The sequence below is a fragment of the Lissotriton vulgaris genome, chromosome 11 (genome assembly GCF_964263255.1).
Source record: "Lissotriton vulgaris chromosome 11, aLisVul1.2, whole genome shotgun sequence".
Taxonomy (NCBI): domain Eukaryota; kingdom Metazoa; phylum Chordata; class Amphibia; order Caudata; family Salamandridae; genus Lissotriton; species Lissotriton vulgaris.
The window spans coordinates 1086683668-1086709638 of record NC_141699.1 but is presented as its reverse complement, the minus strand read 5'-3'; the positions used below and the strand labels follow the sequence as shown (position 1 = coordinate 1086709638).

General features: G+C 46.2%; 1 protein-coding gene across 1 annotated transcript in view; it reads right to left on the bottom strand.

Moving 5' to 3' along the window:
• Positions 1–25971, bottom strand: part of LOC147684187 (cytochrome P450 2J5-like) — a 150834-nt gene that overhangs the window by 99884 nt on the left and 24979 nt on the right. Inside the window, exons 3-4 of the mRNA XM_086944599.1 lie at positions 12693–12842; positions 8381–8541 (exon numbers count right to left, since the gene is read on the bottom strand). Coding sequence (XP_086800725.1) covers positions 8381–8541; positions 12693–12842 — 311 coding nt within the window. The remainder of the gene's footprint in view (positions 1–8380; positions 8542–12692; positions 12843–25971) is intronic.

Sequence of the window (25971 nt, the reverse complement as noted above, 5' to 3'; positions counted from 1 at the left end):
GTGTGGATTTAAGGGAATTGAATAAAAATATTTTTATTGATGTTTTTCCACTTCCCAGGATTTCTGAATTACTCTCAGCCACCAAAAACAAGCATGTTTTCTCCACCATCGACTTGACCTCCGCTTACCACTAGGTACCCCTTTATGTGGAAAGCAGACACCTCACAACTTTTGGTTTGGCATCAGCCGCTGCCATGTTCCAGCGGCTAATGTTTCGAATTTTTAGTGAAACCAAGAATTTGTTTTTTTTTCAAGACAATATACTTGTGATGGGCTCTGACAAGTGTGAACATGACAACACGCTAATTAAAGTGCTAGAGATTTTGGAACTTAAAGGGCTTACAGCGGAAGAATCTAAGTGCAAATTTGGGAGGAGCTGTGTCAATTATTTAGGGCATGAAATTAAATCTAAAGGAATTTTTCCAAAGTCTGAACTAGTAGATGCCATCAAGAATGCCCCCACTCCTCAAAATAAAGATGAGGTTAGATCCTTTCTAGGATTGACGGAATTTTATTCCAAATTTATTCATAATTTCTCTTGGAAAATGTACAGTATCAGACAATTACTTAAGAAAGGTTCAACTTTTAAAGGGTCGCCCGAGTGTCAATCTGGTTTTGAGTGCATCAAGAAGGATATTTGTTCTGCCCCTAAAGGTTTTTCTCCCATTCTCAAGAGCATAATTACCACCGACGCTAGTGGGAAGGGCCTGGGAGCGGTGTTATCTCAGATTCAAGAGGGTGGCAATGAATGTGTTGTAGCATTCGCTTTGAGAGCTCTCACTGACACCGAGGAAAAATACTCAGTGATTCAGCGAGAAGCTTTAGGTTGTGTATTGGCTCTTAAAAATTTCAGGCAGTACATTTGGAGTACATGTGTAACTGTTAGGACAGATCACAAACCTTTGACCAAGGTTCTCACATTTAAAGGTCTTAGCAACGTTTCTCCAAGAATTTCGCGAATGTCTGTACAATTACTTGATTATGTTTACGATGTAATTTATGTTCCTGGTGTCCAAAACAGGATTGCTGATTTCCTGAGCATATGTCCTCTTCAGAATACTAAAGAGGAAAAGAATGAATGGGAGGATTGGATGGTTGCTTCTGTGTTTGGTAACGAGTTACATAGCACTTCTCACGATGAATGGAAACAAGGTCTAGCAAGTGATTCAACCGTGAGCACTGTAATTAACCATATCCAAAAAAGTTGGCCTACAAAGTCCACGTTAGAAAAAATTGAGTTCCTTTTTGGGAAGTTAGGAATGATTTATCTGTTGAGGATAATTTGTTAGTCGGGAACGGAAGACTTATCCCTCCTGTGAATTTCAGAAATAAAATTATTAACCTTTGTCATGAAGGTCATTTAGGGATTGTTAAGTGTAAAGCCACAATCAAACAGTCTAATTGGTGGCCTGGACATGATAATGAAATTGAGAAGGGAATCAGAAATTGTGTTCAGTGCATCAATTCTGACAAAAGTTTGATAACTCACAGAACTCCCTTACATCCCATAGTTGTTCCTCTTATGTCTTGGGAAAGGATTGGAATTGATGTTTTTGGCCCTATTAGAAATGCTGAGAATGTTTCTTGTTACATAATTGTAGTGGTTGACCACTTCTCTAAGTGGCCTGAGTACAGGATTGTGGACAAACCAGATAATGAATCAATTCTCATGTTTCTAGCGGAGGTGTTTGGCCGCGAAGGTCTCCCCAAAGACATTTTTCAGATAATGGAGGGCAATTTGTTAGTGACGTGTATAAGAAATTCATTAAAGAAGCTGGCATTAACCATAGAACTACATCTATATATCACCCAGAAGGAAACAGTTCTGTAGAACGCTTTAATAGAGTTATTAAAGCTGTTGTTGTAATGTATTTTAGTGATTGCTTAGATTGAGAAGATGAGCTAAGGAAAACAGTCAATGCATACAGAGTTACTCGTTGTGAATCATCTGGGTATTCCCCATTTGAACTCATGAGGAGAAGACTTCCTCGCATAAAGGACAATATGGGTTGGTTAAAATGCACTGATTCTGTAATTTGGTCAGCAGAAAAAGTAAGGAAGTCTTTGGAAGATATTCAACATAAACAGAAAGAAGCGTTTGACCACACTCACTGTGTTATGAAAGTACACCTTTGTATTGGTGACATTGTGAAGGTAAAGAAAGGAAAGCTGACACGGAAGGGAGAAAGTCAATTTTCGGATCCCTTAAAAGTGGTCAAGGTAATGTGCAATTCTGCCTGATGGTAAGGTCTGGCATGCTAGTCGCATTGCCAAGTTTAGAGGTGAACTTGAGCCTAATTCTAGTCAGGATAATCGCCCTATTGGTGCCCAGTAGAGAGTCAAGGCCTCAGGTGCCCGTTGAGGCCTCCGTTACCTGGGCCACCGAGGCCACCGCTGCTCCACGCTCCATCAGACTCGCTGCCAGATCAGGCTTAACTTTGGGAGTAGAGTCAAGCTTCACCCCGGGGGAATGCTTGCCCACTCTCTGCCATTCGGCGGACCGTCTCCGCTGTCTACCTGGGGAGCCGTCGGTCCCGGAAGAGGAGGTAGGGCGGTCTAGCCCCAGGATGTCGCAAGCTGCGTCAAGGGACCGCATTTGGATAAGCTTAGTCTTCCACTTGAAGATGCGTCGGCACGGGTGGCCCCACGAGTAAGGAATGTTCTGCTCTCTGAGAAAGGTGTGACGGGCTTAAATTCTCTTCGCTTCGTCAGCGTGGAGGCTGCAAGATCCTGAAAGAGCATTGGGTGATGATCCCGAAACTGAAAGGGGGCCGAATCCCTTGCTCTACGTAGTATCCGTTCTTTAATCTGGAAGTCTTGGACACACACCAAAATGTCCGGTGGGGGAGTCTTAGGACCTCGTGGGAGCCCCACTCGGTGCACTCTGTCCATCTTTATCTCCTTCACATCTTCTTCGTTAAGAATGCGGAGGAAGAGGGACTCCACATATTCGCCTAGATCCGGCCCCTCACCTTTCCATGGTACCGCTCTAATCCGGATGTTGTTGCATCGGGACCTATTTTCCAGGTCCTCAGTGTGGGCCTGCAGGTCCAGGTTTTGTTCAGTGAGGCGGATGATATCTTGCTGGAGATGGTGGATGTCTTCTGCAGTTTCCAGATCGTGCTCTTCTAGGGTCACCACCCGCTCCCCCATACTTTTGACATTGCGTCGCACCTCACAAACGTCAGACGCAAGCTGGGAGCGCAGTTCTGCAATGTCCTCCTTGATCGCGGAGAATAGCTCCAACATGAAGGCCTTCGTTGCTGGGGCCTCCGCCTCATCCTTCCGCAGCGGCTCATCCGACGTCTGAGCGGCCGTCTGCGTTGTCATCTTCGGAGACCCTTCCTTCGCTGTCCGATCTTTCCTGTTCCTGGTAGCCGCCGTCGCCATGTCCTAAAGGAAACTGTTTGAGGTATCTGCCTAGCTTCGGTCGGAGGCTCCGGCCCCTCTCCCTTCCACCCCACAGGTGCACCCGCCGTCACCCGCAACTTATTGCTCCTCAATCTGGGTATCTCTTCCAGGCTTCAGCCCCTCTCCAGGGTCATATGCTGCGGAGGTCCACCCCTGGCTATCCTCCACCCACGGAGGTGCCCCCTCTCTCTCCTCACTCGGCTCCACTGAGAAGCCCACTTCACTGCCACTGGGCCCCAGATGTCTGCGGGCCCCCAGCTCCACCGGCTCCCTGCGACTCACGTGGCCGCCTGGTGCTAGACCGGGACGGGCCCATTATGGCTACCTCCCAAGGTCTCTGCGCGGGCTCCTTTCCTTCGGGCCTATATGTAGCTCACAGGCCCCAAAGCCCGATCTCCACTTGCTTATGTCTCCGGGGTGGTAAAGGCCGACACGGGCAACACCATACTCTAGGCCCCGGCTGCCAATCCTGGGTGCGTGGCTCCGTGGAGGATGATCCCTTGCTCCAACCACTGCTCCTTCCCCCCCTCTTTGCCACAGGGACCCAGTAGCCATGCCAGTCGAGGGGTCTCAAGCCGCCAGCTGGCCCACCGCTGCCAGCTCCGCAGTGCAGGGGAACCCCAGGATCGGTGAGAACTGGGCCGCCAGGCCCCCGGGCCTATCTCTGACACCGGCCGCCGAACCGCGACGCGAACTCCAGCCTTCAAGCTTGAGCCCCACGCCTCCTCACCTCTGCAATATGCTGACTCCAGCCAGTCGAAGCGCGGTCCGTAGAGGGTGCTCGCTCCAACCAGGTTGCGCCGGCAGCCCCAGACCTCCGTGCGGCTCCAGAGTACGCGAGCCCCGCTGCTGCAGCTTCTTCGCCCACGCGGTCGGCCCTGCCTCAGGCCTCGGTGCAATTAGGAGCGGACCGTCCCCTCACTCCTCGAAAATCAGGGTCCGCTGGGAACACAAGCACACAGGGACCCCCGCAGGCACTGCCGATCGCGAGGAAGGGCTCCAAGAAGGGCGCTGAACAACACTTTGATCCTGACGGCGCCGGAGGGACAGGGAGACACGTCCTACTCTGCCGCCATCTTGGCCACCGAAAACCCCCTAGCTTTATTTTAACCCATTTCCACACGTCTACACACTTCTGGCCCCACACCCGCACTTCATCTAAACTGCAGTTGGAAAAAGATCTCCGCCAAAGAGCCCCTCTTTAAGGTGTTGCCCGTTGGGTATTGCACCGCCGACCCAACGAGGAGCAAAGCCCAGATGATGAAGCATGACACCTGAAAGGGTGTGTGAGGGCATTACATCCAACAAAATGGATGCCCAACCGTAGGACTCAATGAGGCGCTACAACATCCTGCACAACACAGGGACCTGTACATTCCTTAAAAACTCAGGAACAGCTCAGCTTTTTATAAAATTAATTATCCTTTGAGGGCACTACTGAAGCTGGACCTACCACTTACTAGGAGTGGTGCTTGCCCTTTCTCTAACACACCTCTCCCCCTTGTTGTTAATAAATATTTATGTGAAGCATTATGAAGATATAATTTCGGAGTATGATATAAGGAGTAAATATTGAAATAAACCACCACAAAAAAATAGCGGTTTGCCATATAACACAACAAGACTACCCACTATCACCCAGACTATTTGCCTTTTAAATGTAACTACTAGATTATTTATTAGACTATAGCTAAATATTCTAAACAGGGCAACAGGTCCACAAGTGAAACTATGCAGATGATCTAGCTATTGTTACATTACTTTCAAGGTCTTCAGTGAAAGGGTTTTTGAATATTACTGCAAATTCAGAAACATCTCAATACATAAATTCAACCAGAATAAAATGTATTTCTTAGCAATTCACTTTAAAGGTCATCCAGAATATGAAAAGGAATCTATAATGTATTTTGGATTAAACAATTTCAATGATCTATCAAAAATCTATTAGCTTACTCTCTAGTTTTAAAAGATTTTGAAACAAATTGATACAGATGAAACAATCTGTCTATAATATATAAAAACAACTATATAAAAGTACATATTTCTCATGACTATCATATATCTTCCAACATGCACCAACTATATACCTGAACACTTGTTTCAAAGAATTGGAACAATGTTTCTCAAAATTTAAGTGGACAAATAAACAAGTAAAGCTTAGTGGAAAATGGTAATCTTATCAATCAAGAAAGGAAGATTATAGTGACAGAAACACATCAAACCACTGGCTCAAAGCTCATTGTTTGGAAATCTCATATTTTGAAAATAAGCAAATAGGTTTGTCTCACCTAGAAAACTTTAAACGACTAACACTCCTGATGATTTTTTGTCACATTTGGAACTATTGATGTTATAAGTGCAATATACCACAAATAATATGAAAACACTGATCCTGAGGAATCTAAGGTTCTGACATAAATTCAAAATATCATCAATATCTGTACAGAAGTTGGTGAATATCAAAAGAAATGATAGCCCTATCAATGCAGCTGACACTTTAAAATCATTTTTACAATGCCTTTTTTTACCAATGTTTTTCAGTACTTCCAGATCCTTAATGTATTTAAACCATTGAGTAAGTAAGAATGTTTGATAGAAGTTAGTGCCAAAAAAGTAATAAAAATGAATAGCAACATGTTATTGAACATTAATGGACAGAGAAGCGGATATAACTCTCCAGGCAACAGAGAATATCAAAAAATATCAATATTACTGGGGAGGAATGGTATCATGCAATTAAAAATTTTTTGACTTCTCGACTACCTTAACATTTCAATGTTCCATTTCTTTAGAACCTGGCAAAAAATTAATTTTAGGGAAAATACACATGATTAAATATGTCAAACAGATAGTAAGCCATCATACATCAGAGCACACCCGATCGTTATATCTGTAATCCAACAATGAAATAAAAAAAGAGAATGGAGTGGAAATTCTTCCACTGAATCCGTTTCAATAATGCTAATTCAATGTCCTATGAATTGAATTTGGAGCAAAGTCTTGAATCCGGTCTTTCCGTAAACTTTTATTTCCACTTTTCAAAACACGAAGACAACAGCAGTCGAAGCACGTTTCGCCCCCTGTGCTTTTTTGAGGCTCTAATTCGAACATTTATTTCCGTATCCGATTGGTGCTGTCCCTGCTTTGTTAAAAAACCTCCGTATTGGTTGTTACAGGAGAATTAATGAATCAGGTTAACTGCTGGTTACGATTACGGACACAGGCGAGAAGATACAGAACAGACTTATCAGGGTCCTGATCGAGTTACAAGAAAAAAAAATTAAGCGGTCCTTAGTTTTACGGGGCAGCGCTTCAAAGGATTCAACACTTCTTTATTGCGTTCATCGAGTGAAACCTCATTCATTAATTCTCCTGTAACAACCAATACAGAGGTTTTTTAACAAAGCAGGGTCAGCACCAATCGGATACAGAAATAAATGTTCAAATTAGATCCTTGAAAAAGCCCAGGCGGGGCGAAACATGCATCGGCTGCTGTTGTCTTCGTGTTTTGAAAAGTGGAAAGAAAAGTTTACGGAAAGACCTGATTCAAGACTTTGCTCAAAATTCAATTCAAAGGACATTGAATTAGCATTATTGAAACAGATTATGTGGAAGAATTTATACTCCATTCTCTTTTTTTGATTTTGTTGTTGTATTACAGATATAACGATCGGGTGTGCTCTGATGTATTTTGGATTACTATTGTTCTAGACTTTCTAGTCTTAAAAAACACATACCCTGGTGGGTGGGTAATGTAACATCGTGTTAGCACCATAAAGTAGAACTGTTGAAAATGATCATTTAGACTTAGGGGCCAATTCCGATGTAGGACGGACCTGAGTCAGTCCGACATCGGCCAGGAGCTTGAACCGACCTCCTCTCTTTTCGGTTATAGCCCTGCTAGTACTGTTCGGTCGCATTCGTATATTTTACAATGCAAGCATGCATTCCGAGTGGAATTCATGCCTGCATTGTTAAAAACAGGGGTGAAGTTCATCCCTGCACCCTGCGGCCGGCACCCCAAGGTGCCTTCCACCGGGTGCAGGGATCAACAGAGGGGCACCATAGGTGCTCCCAGGCTGCCATTCGACAGCCTTGCAACCATGGGGGCCCTGCTGGGGCACCCAAAGACAGTTTCCGACTGCCTTTTCATGCCGGACAGACCGGCATAGAAAGGCAGTAAAAAACTGCCATTGTACTCCCTCGGTCATAAAGAGGCAACCGGGGAGTACTGTAGGATTTCCGGATGGCAGACAGGCTCTCCGAGTCCGTCGTAGGCCATCCGGAAATCCGAGTCGGATTCCATTCCGACCGAGCCCATGAGAATGGCTCGGTCGGAATGGAATCTGGCCGGCACTGACTGATTCGGTTGGAAGGGCTCCAAACATGGTTCGGAGCCCTTCCGACCGGAATCAGAATCGGCCCCTTAGTGTTATCAATAGATGTGCAGATCATTAAGCAAACCCATGAAGCTCTGGTAGTAAAATGTCAAACAGGTATAACTGGTCATCTTTATAAGTACTCAGAATGTCTGCCTTTATAACACCTTTGTAAGAGTTCTCTAGAGGTAATCCAACATCAAAGGGTGCAGGTTGATTCAAAGTGGATTATTATTGTTAGGTATTGTGATGAGAGCGCAAACTTAACTACAAAAACTCAGAATGTGTTTATGTTGCTTTGCTGTTGCCCTACAATGGCCGAATAATGCAGTTTGAAGTATGATTGGAAGAATTTATCAACTATACAGCTGAGGAGAAGACTATTGCAAATCAGAAGGCTGCAGGAAATCATTTCAAACACAGTCACCATGATCTTCTGCCTAATTATTTTTAACTATTATTTATTTTTGATCACCAAAGCAGATATGTACAACTGCCTACTCACATCTTAAATTATCTGGGAATGCACTTGTTGTTTTAAAGTGTACAATACGTCAGAGAGATATAATGAAAGAACAACAGTATCTTACCTGTCCCCAGAAGGAGCTCAAAAAAGGTACCACTGCTTTAGAGGCTTCCATAAGGCGGTGTAGAACGCCATCGTCAAAGGAAAAACAATGCCCAAAGACCACAGCAGAGATTACATTGGTTACACAGCTCCTGATTAGGAGATGAGGGTTCAAAGGCCTCCCTGAGAATACAGAAAGCAAAATTCATTTCGGAGAATAAGGTCCTGATTTAGAGTTGGGAGGTAAAGACACTAATGTCTGAAGGAACTGGTCAATTCACAAAGAAATTGTGGACTCTTAACTTTAAATGTTATACATGTTCCCTGTCTTGTTTTGTTTTTGTTTTTTTATCTACAATCAGCCCCCTAACAGTTTACTCCCCTTTTTTTGTGTTTCTTTCGAACATTCCCTGCAAACTTTATTGATGGTCCCTCAGCACTCATTGTGCAACCAACTACACTGCCTTTTAAAACGTGTCTCAGACCTGCCATTGCAGCCTATGTGTAGTCTTAAACTACTAATGTGCTCACCAAATCCAAGACGCAATGCCTTCAAACAAAGAAATAGAATCCATTCTGAACCATAATAATCAATATTTTATTCCGCTGTCTGCAAAGTTTTTCAAACATTTTTTTTTATAAGGCAATGTGATACCAATCTATAAATGCTCATGAAATGCCCATCTAGGCCTTTTATCACAGCATGTAGGAATTCACTTTTCCACTCAGGTAACCATCCTGTTGTACCTAATGAATTACGGGCAGAACGTCCTTCATCAGAGGTAACAATAAGGTCCTGATTAAGAGTTGGGAGGTAAAGACACTAATGTCTGGAGGAACTGTTCAATCCACAAAGAAATTGTGGACTTTTTTAACTTTATATGTTATCCATGTTCCCTGTCTTGTTTTGTTTTTGTTTTTTTAAATCTACAATCAGCCCCCTAACAGTGTATTCCCCTTTTGTTTGTGTTTCTTTAGAACATTCCCTGCAAAGTACATTGATGGTCCAATTAAATTCAGTTGGAAATGGTAAACGTGTCTGACTGCTTGGGTGACATTCATTGTCATGAAATAAACTTCATTTCCACAACTTAAAGCAGTGTCCACCTCCCCTTTGGAGAACACAACATTGGTGATCAGGATGACCAAAGCTGTTCAGACTGTTGATGGCTTTAGGACTCTGTGCACTTTACCACTGCTAACCAGTGCTAAAGTGGTTGTGCTCTTTCACTAAAACATGGTACAATGGCTTATGCCAGATTGGCACATTTAATTTACTTGTTGGATCCTTGTAAAGCAAAATAAAGCTTTCATATAACAGAATGCTGCGCCGTCGCACACACCAAAACCAAGACGCAATGCCCTCAAACAAAGAAATAGAATCCATTCTGAACCATAGTAATCAATATTTTATTCAGCTGTCTGCAAAGTTTTTTTAAAACTTTTTTTTCAAAGGCAATGTGATTCCAATCTTTAAATGCTCATGAAATGCCCATCTAGGCCTTTTATCACAGCATGTAGGAATTCCCTTTTCCACTCAGGTAACCATCCTGTTGTACCTAATGAATTATGAGTAGAACGTCCTTCATCAGAGGTAACAATGAAATAAAGGAACCCATCAGTAACTGACCATGATCTCGTCAATGTAAATATCAATTTCGAATTCAACGAATATAAGGTGTATAATAATAATACTAAGAATGAATACCAAACCGTACTGTGAAAAATACTACCCCTACATGCGGGCACAATTTGAATAAATACATTTTTTTCTCTTTATTAAAGAAGAACGATGCTAATCGTTGTGATGAGTGCTCCATAACAAAAACACCCCATGCTGCTTGACACTCAGTGAACCAATAAAATGAAAAAACATTGTGCGTAATCACAAATTATAGCGTCCATCAAGGGAGTAGCCAGAAGAATACCCCCCCCCCCACGTTGAACCTTATATAGAAATAAATGCACGAGTAATATGAGCTATCCCAACCCTTCACATGAAGTGTCATAGGAATGTACCCCTGTGGAAATTTGCAGAAAATGATGCAAAACTATGACTAATATAGCATGATTTTAAAGGAATTTTGCTAAAAAGTACATCTCTCATCAGACAGGCTAGCTTGAATCTAGTAAACACAACAGGTTATGGACCGAATGCGGATCAATGTCACACACTCACCCCAGTCCAAAGATCTGGGCCCAAATCCATCGTTTTTTTGCACTCCACACCACCCTGGGTTAGACAATGGCGATATGCAAATCAGCTCTGACCCTGTGCCCCATGGGAACAGTCCAGTCCGAACTGCAAAAGCCATGTCCTTCCCAGAACGGAATCAAGCAGCCGAGGACCGGACCGGTTTCGAGGTAACACCTCTCATCAGCCAGGCTAGCTTGACTCCAGTGGTGTGGAGTGCCTGGGACCCACGTCTGGGCATCCCCAGCGCACTTAGGGCGGAATATGCAAACACAACAGGTGATGGACCGAATGTGGATCAATGTCACACACTCACCCCAGTCCAAAGATCTGGGCCCAAATCCATTGTTTTTTTGCACTCCACACCACCCTGGGTTAGACAATGGCGATATGCAAATCAGCTCTGACCCTGTGCCCCATGGGAACAGTCCAGTCCGAACTACAAAAGCCATGTCCTTCCCAGAACGGAATCAAGCATCCGAGGACCGGACCGGTTTCGAGGTAACACCTCTCATCAGCCCGGCTAGCTTGACTCCAGTGGTGTGGAGTGCCTGGGACCCACGTCTGGGCATCCCCAGCGCACTTAGGGCGGAATATGCAAAAACAACAGGTGATGGACCGAATGTGGATCAATGTCACACACTCACCCCAGTCCAAAGATCTGGGCCAAAATCCATCGTTTTTTTGCACTCCACACCACCCTGGGTTAGACAATGGCGATATGCAAATCAGCTCTGACCCTGTGCCCCATGGGAACAGTCCAGTCCGAACTACAAAAGCCATGTCCTTCCCAGAACGGAATCAAGCATCCGAGGACCGGACCGGTTTCGAGGTAACACCTCTCATCAGCCCGGCTAGCTTGACTCCAGTGGTGTGGAGTGCAAAATAACGATGGATTTGGGTCCAGATCTTTGGACTGGGGTGAGTGTGTGACATTGATCCACATTCGGTCCATCACCTGTTGTGTTTCCATATTCCGTCCTAAGTGCGCTGGGGATGCCCAGACGTGGGTCCCAGGCACTCCACACCACTGGAGTCATGCTAGCCGGGCTGATGAGAGGTGTTACCTCGAAACCAGTCCGGTCCTCGGATGCTTGATTCCGTTCTGGGAAGGACATGGCTTTTGTAGTTCGGACTGGACTGTTCCCATGGGGCACAGGGTCAGAGCTGATTTGCATATCGCCATTGTCTAACCCAGGGTGGTGTGGAGTGCAAAATAACGATGGATTTGGGCCCAGATCTTTGGACTGGGGTGAATGTGTGACATTGATCCACATTCGGTCCATCACCTGTTGTGTTTGCAGCTTGAATCTAGTGGCATGGTGAGCCTGGGATGCACATCTGCATCTACCCGGCGCACTTAGGCAAGAAAGCAAAAGACACACAAATGATGGAAGAAATGCAGAACAAATCAAAACATTGACCGCCAGTCAAGAGATTTGGATTAAATCCATTGTTGTTTTACTCACCATACCACCCCAGTTTAGACTCAGCCATATGCAAATCAGTCTTGACCAAATGTGGGTTCCATGCTCGCTGCTCCACCAGATTCAAGATAGCCTGGCTGTTGAGGACTGCTACCCCGAAACTCGTCCCAAGAAGCTTGTTTCTGGTCCAGGGAAGACCTGGCCTGGCAGTTCGGGCTGGACTGTTCCCATGGTGAACAGTGTCAGGACTGGTTTGCATATGGCTGAGTCTAAACTAGAATGGTGAGGCGTGCAAAAAAACCAATGGATTTAACCCAGATCTGTGACTTGGGGGTGAATGTTTCAATAATTCAGATTTCTGTCCATCATCTGTTCTCTTTGCACTTTTCTCATAGATCACTCAACTTCCTATTCCCTGAAATACACACTTTCCTTACCCTTTTTACCACAGAGGAACACTCACAAATCCTGAATTAGTGGAAATAAATCTAGGGAATCATGAGCTATATTATCTTTAAAATGTCTATGTCATTTGTGCATTGCAAAAGAGCTGGTGCATCCCTCTTTAGTTTAAAAAAAAAATAGCACGCATGATTGTAATAGTCTCTAAATTAAATCGTCTAAATTTTCCAGAAAAGTGCCAGGTGCAATTCAAAACGCAGAACATTTGATGATGTATTACATTAATATATCCAATTGATCCATATACTAACCTTCTTGAGAAGTGAGGAACTCTACCATGTGTTTCACCTCATCTTGGATTTGGTTCCCCAAGCTCTTCTGCCCAATGCCCAGGCTGCGCAGAATGATTGTACTTGCACGTCTCTGCTGCTTCCAACTGTGACCAGTGGTTGAGGCAACACCTGTAGATACATGAATTCATGAATGGGGCATTTATGCAGGGCTGTCAATTATAATGGCAAAGGTCAATGGATTTATTAGGATGAGGCCCAGATAAGCAGAATGTAATGAATGAATACAGTTCATGCTTGAGCAGGTTATTCACTCTGCCAGCCTTCAGACTTACAACAGCCTTCATCCAGCCACTTGCTGGCTCTCCCCCCACATCCATTGTATCCGCTTAGGTGGGAGATGTTTCTCCAACTTAGCAGCAATATCTTGGAATTCTTTCCCCTTGAAAATCAGAAATGTGGCTGATATCAATAATTTAAAAAAAGAAAAAGTGTAAGGCCTGGCTCTATGCACAAATTTAAGGCCTTTAGCTAGGGGTTTAACACAGCTCTAAAACACTTTCAAAAGTGTTTCTGTTTATATTTGCTGTTTGAAGTATGTGCAGATAAGGGCTAAATCAGGGGCACCTTCTCCGTTAGAGCAGTGGAGCGTTGCCCCACTTAAAGTCCCCCAAAAGCCCCAGAGAAGAAATATAAAATAGCAACTTGTTGTCACTTTATTTTTCATCGTTCCATCCTGAACTGAAAGTCAGGACAGGGTGGGGCCTACTGAGTAGCAGCAGTGATGGCTGCCTGTGCACTGTTCAGAGTGCGCATGTGTCTTTGGCTGGCCGTCTTGTGATGGACAGCCAGACATGCGCCCTTCAAACCTCTTAGGCAGCTGGGTTGAGAGCAAGTGCAGGCCTCCAGTTCCCTGCAGAGGGCCGGGAGAGGCCAAGCCCTCCAGTCAGGGTGCTGCTGCCTTGCTGGTTAACAGAGTGGTAGCAGCACCAGGATTGGTCAAGGGAGTTTGCTGGTGCCCGCACTGCGGTCCACGGAAGAAGAGGTCTTGAGCAGAGGACATGTTCGTAAGTGTTTTTTTTTTATTTTTCTATTTTATTTGTGCCCCCCGTATGTGCCAGCAGCAACTGCGCTAAATAATATAACAGCTTGGTGGGATTTGGCTTATTTTTGTACCGGCTGGGACATTAAAATACCGATTGTGTTGGTAGAAAACCAGCCAGTAGCAATGGTGCTCCTGATCAATGCAGTTTAATTACTATACAGGATTTTCTGATTAGACTATTTCATTGGTAACTCTATGTCTCTGGGTAATCTGCTTCCTCTATAGATTTTGGGGCATTTTGTTTACCATTCATTGTGGATTCCTCCTCCTTGGCCAATTTTGCACAAACTCTCAACTCTGACTCCAGGGCTCTATCTGCAAAACCCTTTTTTCAACCACTTTACAGAAGTCAAGAAGCATTTCTTACTTATGACATCTTACCTCTCGTTGCTGATTTAGATACTCATTTTCTCATAAATCCTCACTCAGAACCCCTGCTCAGCTTGTCTAATTGGGACGCTAGTACACCTTGTCATTACTGGATTTTTTCTATTTTTCTGCTATGTTCTTTTGACAATAATTTACCACTTATTCCTCACTAAGGGGCATATGTACAAGGGGATTGCCCACGGGAACATCACTTTTTTCGAGTTACGGTGGCACAGTGCCCTGAACCATATCTACAAAGCGGCTCTAAGCCACTTTGCATGGCTTAATGCCGCATTGTAAATATCGTACCATTGCTGTGGGCGTTCCACTGCAACACCCATTGCTTTTTGACGCTGCCTCATATTTACAAGGATGTGTAAATCTGAGGCAGTGCCAAAAACTAACACCATGCAAAAGCAGGCATTCAATTAGAGCACAGGTACTCTAAGTAGGGCCTGCGGCCCGGTCGCGGCCCGGCAAGCTTTCCTTGGCGGCCCGCGGACCTTACAGACATAATGTGTGTTCTTATTTTAAGCGTCAGCAAGCAGCAGTGAGGAGTGCTCTGTGGGGGCCAGGCGATCCCGGCCAAAGTCAGAGGGGAGCTGCAGGGGCGCTATGAAGAGGTGAGCAAAGCCTCATTTACATGTACATGGTCTTTTAAAGACCTGTGAAGTACTGGGGTGCGGCTGCTGTGTGTGTGTGTGGCTGTGGCTGTGTCAGCCCGGGCTGACACACATAGGGGTGGGGGCGGCTGAAGGGACAGCAGGGACTGAGTGCCTGGGTGAGGTGGGAGGGCAGAACAGGGAGTGAGAGCCCAGTGAGGGCAGCAGGGAGTCAGAGCCCAGGTGAGGGCAGCAGGGAGTCAGAGCCCGGTGAGGTGGAAGGGCAGCAGGGAGTGAGAGCCCGGTGAGTGAAAGGGCAGCAGGGAGTAAGAGCCCGGTGAGTGGGAGGGCAGAAGGGAGTGAGAGCCCGGGTGAGGTGGGAGGCCAGCAGGGAGTGAGAGCCCAGTGAGTGAGAAGGCAGAAGGGAGTGAGAGCCTGGGTGAGGTGGGAGGGCAGCAGGGAGTGAGAGCCTGGGTGAGGTGGGAGGGCAGCAGGGAGTGAGAGCCTGGGTGAGGTGGGAGGGCAGCAGGGAGTGAGAGCCCGGTGAGGTGGGAGGGCAGCAGGGAGTGAGAGCCCGGTGAGTGGGAGGGCAGAAGGGAGTGAGAGCCTGGGTGAGGTGGGAGGGCAGCAGGGAGTGAGAGCCTGGGTGAGGTGGGAGGGCAGCAGGGAGTGAGAGCCTGGGTGAGGTGGGAGGGCAGCAGGGAGTGAGAGCCCGGTGAGGTGGGAGGGCAGCAGGGAGTGAGATCCCTGTGAGGTGGGAGGGCAGCAGGGAGTGAGTGCCTAGGTGAGTGAGGACAGCAGGGAGTGAGATCCCAGGTTAGGGAGGGCAGCAGGGAGTGAGAGACCAGGTGAGGTGGGAGGGCAGCAGGGAGCGAGAGCCCGGGTGAGGGCAGCAGGGAGTGAGAGCCTGGGTGAGGGCAGCAGGTTGTGAGAGCCCAGGTGCGGTGGGAGGGCAGCAGGGAGTAATAGCTCGGGTGAGGGGAAGGGCAGCAGGGAGTGAGAGCCCGGGTGAGGGGGGGAGGGCAGCAGGGAGTGGGAGCCCGGGTGAGGTTGGAGGGCAGCAGGCAGTGAGAGCCCGGTGAGGTGGGAGAGCAGCAGGGTGTGAGAGCCGGGAGAGGTGACGGAGGGCAGCAGGGAGTGAGAGCCGGGTGAGATGACGGAGAGAAGCAGGGAGTGAGGGCCGGGTGAGGTGAGACAGATAGAGATAGAGACAGATAAAGACATATAGAGACAGGGACAGATAGAGGAAGGGACAGAGACAGATGGAGATAGGGGCAGACAGAGGTAGATAGGGTCAGAGACAGGGACAGACAGAGACAGATAGAAGCAGAGACAGATAGAGGTAGAGACGGGGTCAGAGACAGGTAGAGGCAGAGACAGGTAGAGGCAGAGACGGGGTCAGAGACAGGTAGAGGCAGAGACAGATAGAGAGAGATAGAGACAGAGGGAAAGACAGAGAGAGAGAGACAGAGAGAGAGAGAGAGAGAGAGATAGAGACAGAGAGAGAGAGACAGAGAGAGAGACAGAGACAGATTGAGACAGAGACAGAGGGAGAGACAGACAGATAGAGACAAAGAAAGATAGAAGTAGAGACAGACAGACGCAGACAGGGACAGATAGAGGCAGAGACAGACCGAGACAGAGAGACTGAGAGGGAGACAGAGGGAGGGAGGCAGAGAGGGGGGAGACAGAAAGGGGGAGACAGAAAGGGGGAGACAGAGAGGAGGAGACAGAGAGGGGGAGACAGAGAGAGGGAGACAGAGAGAGGGAGACAAAGAGGGAGGGAGCCAAAGAAGGAGGGAGACAGACAGAGGGAGAGAGACAGCCAGAGGGAGGGAGACAGACAGAGGGAGGGAGACAGACAGAGGGAGAGAGGCAGACAGAGGAGGGAGGCAGACAGAGGGAGGGAGGCAGAGGGGAGACAGAGGGAGGGGGGAGATAGAGGCAGGGGGAGACAGAGAGGGGGGACAGACAGAGGGAGGGGGAGACAGACAGGGGGAGACAGACAGAGGGAGAGGGGAGACAGACAGAGGGAGGGGGAGAGAGACAGAGGTAGGCAGGAGACAGACAAAGGGAGGGGGAGACAGACAGAGGGAGGGGGAGACAGACAGTCGGGCATCCCTACCAGGAGTCGAAGTCGACTAAAAAAAAGAGATCCATAATAGACCAAAAAGTTAGTCAAAAATTGACTAAGAGTACTGCTCTTCCCGGATCTGCGCTACCTTGCTCGTAAAAAAGAAGAACTGACGTCAGCGAGCGAGGGCGGCGTCTATGTCCTCCGACGACGTCATCCCGGCGATAACGACGCCGATGACGGAGGCGGAGCCGCAGACGACGCCTACCAACGCGCATGGTTACTGCTGGCGAAAACTTTCCGGATCCAGTCTGATGCCTGGGGATATTCTAAAGTAAAGAATCTAACACTAACCTGTTTCTTTCAGATACTTATTTTTTTACAGATTAAGCTCTGCCCTGGGGGCTTGTAAATATGACCCTGAGAGTCTCCGGCTTGAGTCAGGTCGATTGGCATGTATGATATCTTCCCTTGGTTCCTGATTGGTGTATTGGCTCAAACCTTGTGTTGGATTACTACTCACCAAGGAAGTATCATCCATCTTAGGAAATGGTGGGGAGATTTATTACCAATACCCTTGATTGCTGAACTTGAGTTCCTAATATCTGAAACCTTAAATTATAAGATAATTATCCATGGACAACCATAGAAAATCCAGACAAAATGTATGCTTTTAGTAAAGGGACAAGAAGAAAGCAGTAAAGACACAAATGAAATTCTGCTCTTGCCTATTAAACAGGAATAACAACCCTCTGTCTATATCAGTTGCCTCAAGATTATTATTTTATTATTTGTCTCTTGCTTGGCTAATTCAACCATTGATGTAGACCTATCTGGAGCACACTTTGCTGCTGCAACTGAACACATAAATTATTCAAGTAAAAACTTGACTTAATAAACTTTATAAGCAAGACAAACAGTTCAGGTTCCTAAGTGGTTTCAATCCCCTGCATTGTGATTTTGGCCATTTTAAGGAAAGATTAGGGAGAGCAATAAAGGGGAAGAATTAGTGAGATAGACAATGAAAGGGAGGAAGGAGAAGTTAAGAGGGGTAAGCTAGGAGAAATTATATTACAGAAAGATAGAAAGCAAAACAGTGCCAACTTAATCCATAACATTGTCAAGGGGAATTCTGCTGGGGGCGTTGGCTGGAGCTCCTGGCAGGTTGCCCGGGAGCAGGATCGATTTCAAAGTCTGCCCATGGATTGACATCATCTGGATAGTTCTGGTCGTATTACTTGGTGTGTTCCTTTGCCAAAGAAAGGATTCCCTTCAGAGCAAGAGCCCGTGGGACTGTAGGCGTTGGTACAGTAGCCTAGTCACCTGGGCCGAGGCGTTGTAGCGTGTTTGGTGTTTGCAAGTCTTGGGGTCAGTGCATACAAGCAGGGGAGAGAAGGCGGGTCACAATGTGGCCTCAAGCGGACAGTCGACCCTCACTGCATTGATGAGCGGATCAACCTTGCCCCCCCTCAGCTCTAGGCAGGATTAGGAGCACGCCCCAATTTCCACGGCGGCATATTCACTCCCTGGTGTGGTCATACAGCAGTCCTGCCAGCCTGGCATTGGCCTATGCAGCAAGGTGTAGCAGCGGTGTCCTTTGGCAGCAATTACAAGGTCTATGAAAGGTGTAACCATGCCACCCCCAGTAGCAGCACAGCCCAGCCCGCATGGATCAGCCCTGGCCTCACCTCTTTGCTCTTTCCAGGGCTGCGTCTGCCGTCTCAGGATTCCTCGGCTCCTAGGGGGCAGGCTCGCAGGACGGGCCGTGAGTGCAGTTCTGAATGCCTCTGCTGCCTGCTCTCTCCCTATTGCCTCTTCAGGAGAGGTCAAGTATTGTAATAGCGGGTTTGGATGTGCTGTTTCCCGGTCTTTAGTAGCTTTATCGGCCCGGCGCTGGCCAACGCAGCGAGGAGCAGCAGCGATCTCCCTTGGCCATATGGGGCCACGGGTGTTGGGTTGATGGTCAGGTCGCTCGGGCCCCTCATCGCAGCAGCATTGTCTGGCCCTCACACAATTCTGCTCAGGGCAGTGCCTGGTCTCACCTCTATGGCTGGTGCAGCTTCCTTACACAGGCAGCGTCCTCCACCTCAGGATCCCATGGTACCTCAGAAGGATAAGATGGGCAAAGCCTCTGCAGGGACTCAGGAATGCTCTGTCGCCGCCATCAGTTCACTCAAGCGCAGCACCTCCGCGTTTCTTTCCACGCTGTTAAAGACGGGCCGGCGTGTTATAAGGCCCATTGTTTCTCGCCAGCAGTCTGCGCTAGGCCCCAGGGTTTGTCTCTTTGATCTCCATAGGAGTGCAGTCCTGCTGTCCCATCTCGGCATCAGCGCACAGCTGGCTTTTTTTTGTGAGGCATTTCGGGCAGCAGTAGTCTCAGCCAGTGTAGGATTGTGCAGGATGACGGTCCAAGGCAGCAGGAGCCTCAGTAGAGTGCGGCCATCTTGCTTGCGGCTCTCTAGCGCCCCCTGTATGTCTCTATATCTAACCTCTATGATGAATTAAACAATTTATCTTGGTGGATTCAGAAATTAAATATCCACAGAGAAAGTGTTTAAATTTGTTTCAATATGTATTACTTTGAGGAAGTACTTGTTTTGTTCCAGGGGATACTCATCAATAGTCATAAGCATTGAATAGTCCCTCCCACGCAGGGGGACCACTAAGGACCTATCACATACAATATATATGTATGTTTAAACCATAAAATGCTTGAAGAACCATTAAAAACATACATATATATTTGTATACATATATATAATATATATGTATATCAACATGCAGCCTACATAAATATTGACAAAAAAATGCCCAAATTGCATTGAATTTTTTCATCTAAAATAGACCATATCAATTTAACATTTCTAATGTAGAGAACATGAACACTTCCAAGTGTAAATATATAGCCTTTATTTGAGAAAAAGGGCAAGGAAATGAAAGGCATTTTTAGCCGATAGGCTGCATTGAAAACAACCAACAGAGAAAAGCTAGCACTGTGCCTTTAAGACCTGCAAGACCTCCTGCATCCCTTCCTCCACAGGGTACAGTTAAGTCACTTCTTTTTTCTGGTTCCTTCAGTGATGATCATGGAGTCCAGAGCTCTTCATTTTTTGACAATTTTGTAAAATTGTCCTCTTCAATCTTTCCAGCGTTTACCTTTACTCAACGGTTTTAAAGACACAGATTGCTTTTAATCTTTTTTCAGGCTGAAAATAATTTTTCTCAGTCATATAATACCATCCCTTTTAAATAAGTGGCCTTCGTGTAGCAAAAAAATGTCAAAATCAGACACACATTCTGTCTTTATAGCATGTTTGCCTGCCTCCCTCATTCCTGGCATATGTTATTACTGTCAAAAATGTTCAAGAAGAACTCTAGGGGACAGAGAGCAGATCCACCGCCATGCCCTTCAAGAGAGAGGAAAAACGACCTCAAGTGGCCTTGGAGAGTCCCATACACCCTCCAAACTGCCCTCCTCTCGGGAAAAGCATGCACACAGAGGGAGAAGTGAAAAACGCCGCTCACCTTCACCGTCGACAGGTAGGAGGTCGCAGTAGAGGGAGATCCCTGTGCACTCACAGTTGGTGTCACGATCGACGTCTAAAGGACAGGAGGGCGATCCATTTTGTTGAAGTACCTGTCAGTGGAGAATTCACAGTCGAGGCATAATGCGACAGCTCCGCAGACTTTAAGAAAGTCGATGGCAAAGTCACATTCCCCAACGTCAAAGTCGTTCATGAAGGTACCATCCCCCAGTCACTGACAAAAAGACCGTCGCTGAAGTCAAATCTCTCAGAGACGATGTTAAGTCATGCGCTGCCCTCCCACCGGTCAACGTCGACACCTGCACCATTAACGACAAGACCCCCATCAATGTTGAGACACTTGTCAATGTCGAGGCACTCTAAGCCAGAGGAATCTTGTTTGTCATCAAGGCAAAGATTGACGTTGAGGACACAGAAATCTACATCCAAAATCAGCAAGTCAAAGATGAGAACACAGAAAAGTCCGTCTTCTGATGTCAGGAGTGTCCATACGATTCAGAAAAGGGGGTGGTGAATGGCAGAGTTTCTGAATTAAGCAGAATACTCCTACCCAGTCAAGAGATCAGGGCTTGATCCATCACCGTTTTTTAGCTCACTGCACCATCCCAGTTCAGAACCCGGCTACATACAAATTAGTCTGTCCCTGTCCCAGTGCATCATGGGAACAGGGCAAACCAAACTACCAAGCCAATTCTTTCACTGGGAAGGAAACAAGCTTCCGGGGACCGGTTTCTGGCATTACAGCCGTCATCGGCCCGGCTTGCTTGAATCCTGATGGTGCAATGAGCAAGGGACTCAAAGGAGTGTCCATACAGCAGAAAAGTCCGTCCATCAGTGGCAAAATGGTTACAGAGTGTAACCCATTGATGTGTTCCACATCAGAGTCCAGCTTCAGACTTTTCCCAACGTTATTCTCCTACCAGGAGCCCTCAACATACGCCACCTACAAAGAACATTCCTCCTTGCACAATCTTGCCTGAGGCTTCATCTCGGTTACCATCAGCAAGGTCACCTTGAAGATTTCCATCCACAAGAAGGAGGCTCTCACCATCCCCTAAAATATTAATATTGAGGTCTAGGACCACCCCCCCATGAGACTACACTCCTCATCTTGATGTTCTCACGTCTCACTGAGACATAGATCTTCTTCATGGTCCTCCACTACCTCTCAATCTTCTGTGTGGGACTATTCTCCAACACTGTCTGATACTCCTTCAGCAAGAGTGTTAACTGTGTACTGATCAGAGGGGCAACAAAGCACAACATAGACATAGCTGCACCAGACACGTCTACATCCGTCATTTTCTAAATGCTCCATCACAGGGTAGAGTCCAGACTCCTGTTGTCTCTCATGCGAGGGATGTTGGAACTGGATTCACACACGTTCCTCATGCCAGAATGTATAGGTCTGGCTCCGCCTCATATACTAAAGAAATACAAAGCTCATGATCAAGATCCACTTTTTCTCAGGTCAGATTCACCTCTTGATTCACTCATTTTGGCTGCTGCCAGAAGTAAACTTCTGAGTTCTTCATCTTCCACAGTGCCACCATAAAAATATAGTACGCAAATGAACTCATCTGGAAAAAAGATGTGCAACACCGCTGCCTCTTTCAGGAAGGTTGTCAGTGCCTCTACCCTGTTAGAAAGGTATGACAGGTTGCTATGGGACTCTCATTCTTGCCCAAAGAGGACAGACAGGACTTCCATGAGATACTTCAAGGGGGTGGTCTGGTGGCTAATCACATAATTAGTGAAGCCTCTTATGCCTCCGATCTTCGTGCTTATAGGTCTTTGTATGGTATCTGCACTCAAAGATCCTACTGGTTACACCTCGCTGGTCTCAAACCTGAGGCTCAACATTAGATTATAAATCGAACTGCGTAGTAGCATGTTTGCACTGTGCAAGATGCCGTTTTCAATGATTGCACGGTGTGGACAAGCATCCGGCACTGTGCAATCATTGAAAACGGCATTTGCACTGTGCAAGCTGTAGTTTTCTGCCGCTCGAGGAGATTTTTGCTCGAGCAACAGCTTTCTCAACGCGGACTGGTAGTTCCTCATCGTGTGCAGAAACCAGACCTCCCCGCGTTCAGAATCTCGCAGGGAGGTTTATTTTCCAGGCTCGCGATCGACAACTTGATGTTGCTGATCGCGAACAAGAAAAAAGTCTCGCCAGGATGTCATTTTGCTTGCTCACGGTCGCCAACTTGACGTTGAGGACCGCAAGCAAGCAAAAAATGACCGCTACGCTTGTTCGCACTGTGCCATGTGCAGTTCTCATAGATCGAAGTTGCGCAAACTTCGCAAACTACGCGAGCATAGCGTAGTGCTTTGCCCAGGGCTAGTCACATTGCCATGCTCTCAGACCTGCCCGAGGAAGAGGAATTCCTCATCCAGCAGCTTCAAAAACAAAGTCTCCAGCAAAACAATGAACCCTTTCTTCCCCTTGCTCCATGTCCCACTCTGGTGGGGAGTAGTATTATGGCACATCAGGATGAGTGGCACAACATCACAAAAGACAAGTAGGTCTTAAGTATTGTACAAAATGGCTACTCCATCTGATTCTAGATAATGCCTCCTGCCATTCCAACAGGAAAAAGATCACTCTACCAGCAGGCATTTCTACAGAAAGAAATCAACACACCGTTCCAGTAAGGTGCCATCGAAAAGTTCCAGCTTCTCCTCGAAGGTTAGGAATTTACTCTTGTTCCTTTCTAGAGCAGAAATAGGGTCCACATCGAGATTACAGGCCCGTTCTAGACATAAGACTTTTGAACAAATGTATCCTCAAGGAGAAGTTCAGAATGTTTGCTCTCCATCAAATCTACCCCCAGCTCCACCAGGGAGACTGGATGTGCGCAATCATTCTGCAGGAAGACTATTTCCAAATTCCTGTCAAGAAACACCGGAGGTTCCTGCATTTCAAAGTAGCATCCATACACATCACCAATACAAAGTCCTGGCCTTCGACCTCAAGTCAGCACTTCGCATGTTCTCCAAGAGCATGGCAGTAGTAACTGCTTTCCTGCGAAGGAGGAAAATCCCTTTACTGAAAAACTAAAAGTTGAAAAATCAAGGTGTAAAGCCTGGGAAAGATATTGGAGAAAAGATCATGCTTCAGACTCTAAATATAATTGTAAACAGTCCAAGAGAAATTACAACTCTCTCTGTCAAATTGCCTGTGCTGAATATGTAAATAGCACTATTCAATTAGCTCAGAATAATGTGAAAGCACTGTTTAAAGCAGTTAGCGAGCTCTCTGGAGCATCTTGTCAACCAACGCCTACAGTACTTGATGAAGCACACTGTGAAGCAGTGGCGAATTTCTTTATTGAGAAGAATGACAAAATCTATACGGAACTTGAAATAATAACCAACAAAGCTGAGCAGAAAAAAACATATCATATCCCATAGTCTAGCTTGTAAAAATTCTGAGGAGACCACTCCATCTGTATCCTCTCATAAAAATACTAGTTGGCATCCATTGGCCTCTCAGTCCTTCAATGGTATTCTAAAGAGCCTCAAATCAGGTTCTCCCAAGGACCCACTCCCAGTGCAGATTCTTCAAAAAATAAAACCCAATATATTACAGAGCATTATGGAGTTACTTAATGCCTCTTTAAAAGAAGCCACCCTACCTGCAGAATGGAAACATGCAATGACAATTCCTCTCCTAAAGAAACCTAATACGGACCCAACAGACCCCTCCAACTTCCGACCGATCTCTCTCATCCCTGTTTTCTCTAAGATATTAGAAAAACATGTGAATCAATAGCTCACGCAGTTTGTGGAAACAAATAAAATCTTGCATGTATCCCAATCAGGATTCAGAGCTGGACACTCCAAACTACTCTTCTGGAAGTTACCTAAACACTTCACCAGCTCCTTGATAGGGGAAACAGTGGCGCTCATTTTGTTAGACCTAATCGCCGCCTTTGATACGGTGTCTCACCCTACTCTAATAAAAGTCCGTCAGACACGGGGAATTGAGGGCTCAGCCTTGGAGTGGATCAAAGACTTCCTTATGGGTAGAACCTTTCAGGTCTTTTCATATCTCGCGAATTCTAAAATCTATAGTTCCCCCTATGGTGTACCACAGGGCTCGATTTTGAGCCCTGTGTCATTTAATCTTTATGTAAGCCCACTAGCCACCATTGCGGAAAAAGCTGGGTTGTCTATTTTTTCATATGCTGGTGACACACAGCTTCTTTTTTCTCTATCTGCCAATGATGCTTCTAAACCATCGTCCTTAAAGATTGGGCTGAATAAAATAGCCAGTTGGATGCCCACCAACTGGCTAAAATTATATGGCGAAAAAACTGAGGTTTTAATCTTGGGAAAAGATCAGAATCTCTGGGGCCCACGTCATTGGCCTCTAGAAATGGGTACACTTCCTAATCCAGTCCAAAGTGCTCGAAACTTTGGGATAGTGATCGATGATCAACTGTCCATGAAGCAACAAGTAACCAAGACAGCCTCTTTCTGCTTTACCATTCTGAGGTGGCTCCGGAAGATACTATGGATTCTGCCGGGTCCTACTAAAAAAACTGTATTCCAGGCTCTGATAATGTCTAGATTGGATTATGGCAACATCCTGTATCTTGGAGCTAATAAGGAGGTGATACGCAGATTACAAGCAATGCAGAATTCGGTGGCGAGATTGTTATGTCGCGTACCCAAAACATCCTCCATTTCAGACTTTCTGCGGGATTTACACTGGCTAAGAATCGAGAACCGGACTAATTTCAAGGCCTTGTGCTACTTGCATAAAATTAAATCAGGCACTGCTCCCCGTTACTTATGTTCTCTGGCCCAGACATATCATCCGACCCGTCTGCTTAGATACTCTTCCCGAACTAAATTTTCAGTCCCAAAATTTTAATTAGCACGCATGGGAAGACGCTCATTTTATTATCTGGCCCCTGTGTTATGAAAATCACTCCCATGTCTGCTTCGGCATGAAACCAACCACAAAAGCTTTCGTAAAAACATTAAGACCTGGTTGTTTGCTCAGTAATTCTTGTCTTTCTGTTGCATTTGTCCTTGGCACCGGGAAAACTCTGGGTAGCTGCGAGCCCTATAAATTTAATCTAACAATTAGACGACTGACTAATCAAAAATTCCTCTCCTCTCCTCACTCAGGAACATCTTCAGGTCTGCATACGAGTGCCGCAGCAGTTGGGCATACAATTCAATTTTTTTTAAATCCATTCTCATTTCAACGCAGACAATCCATTCTCTGGGAGCATTCTTGCTTACCGAAAACCAAGAGTGTAGTATATCCTCCGGAGGAGAGATTATCCTCAATCAAGGAATGTCTGACTCTTCTCCACACTCCCTGTCCTTCGGCCAGGCAGGTAGACTCTCTGCTAGGCTCCATGGCTTAGTGCAGCTACCTTGTTTCCAATGCCGGATTACGCATGCACCCTTTCGAGCAGACACTGGAAGACCAGTGATCACAGTTCTCTGACCTTTGGGAAGACAGAGTGACCCTCTCATAAATGGCCAAGGAATCGCTCCGAAGGTGGATACATAGATATCATCTCACAATGGCAGTACCATTTCACCAGGACCTTCCTGCAAAGTCAATTATTACAGATGC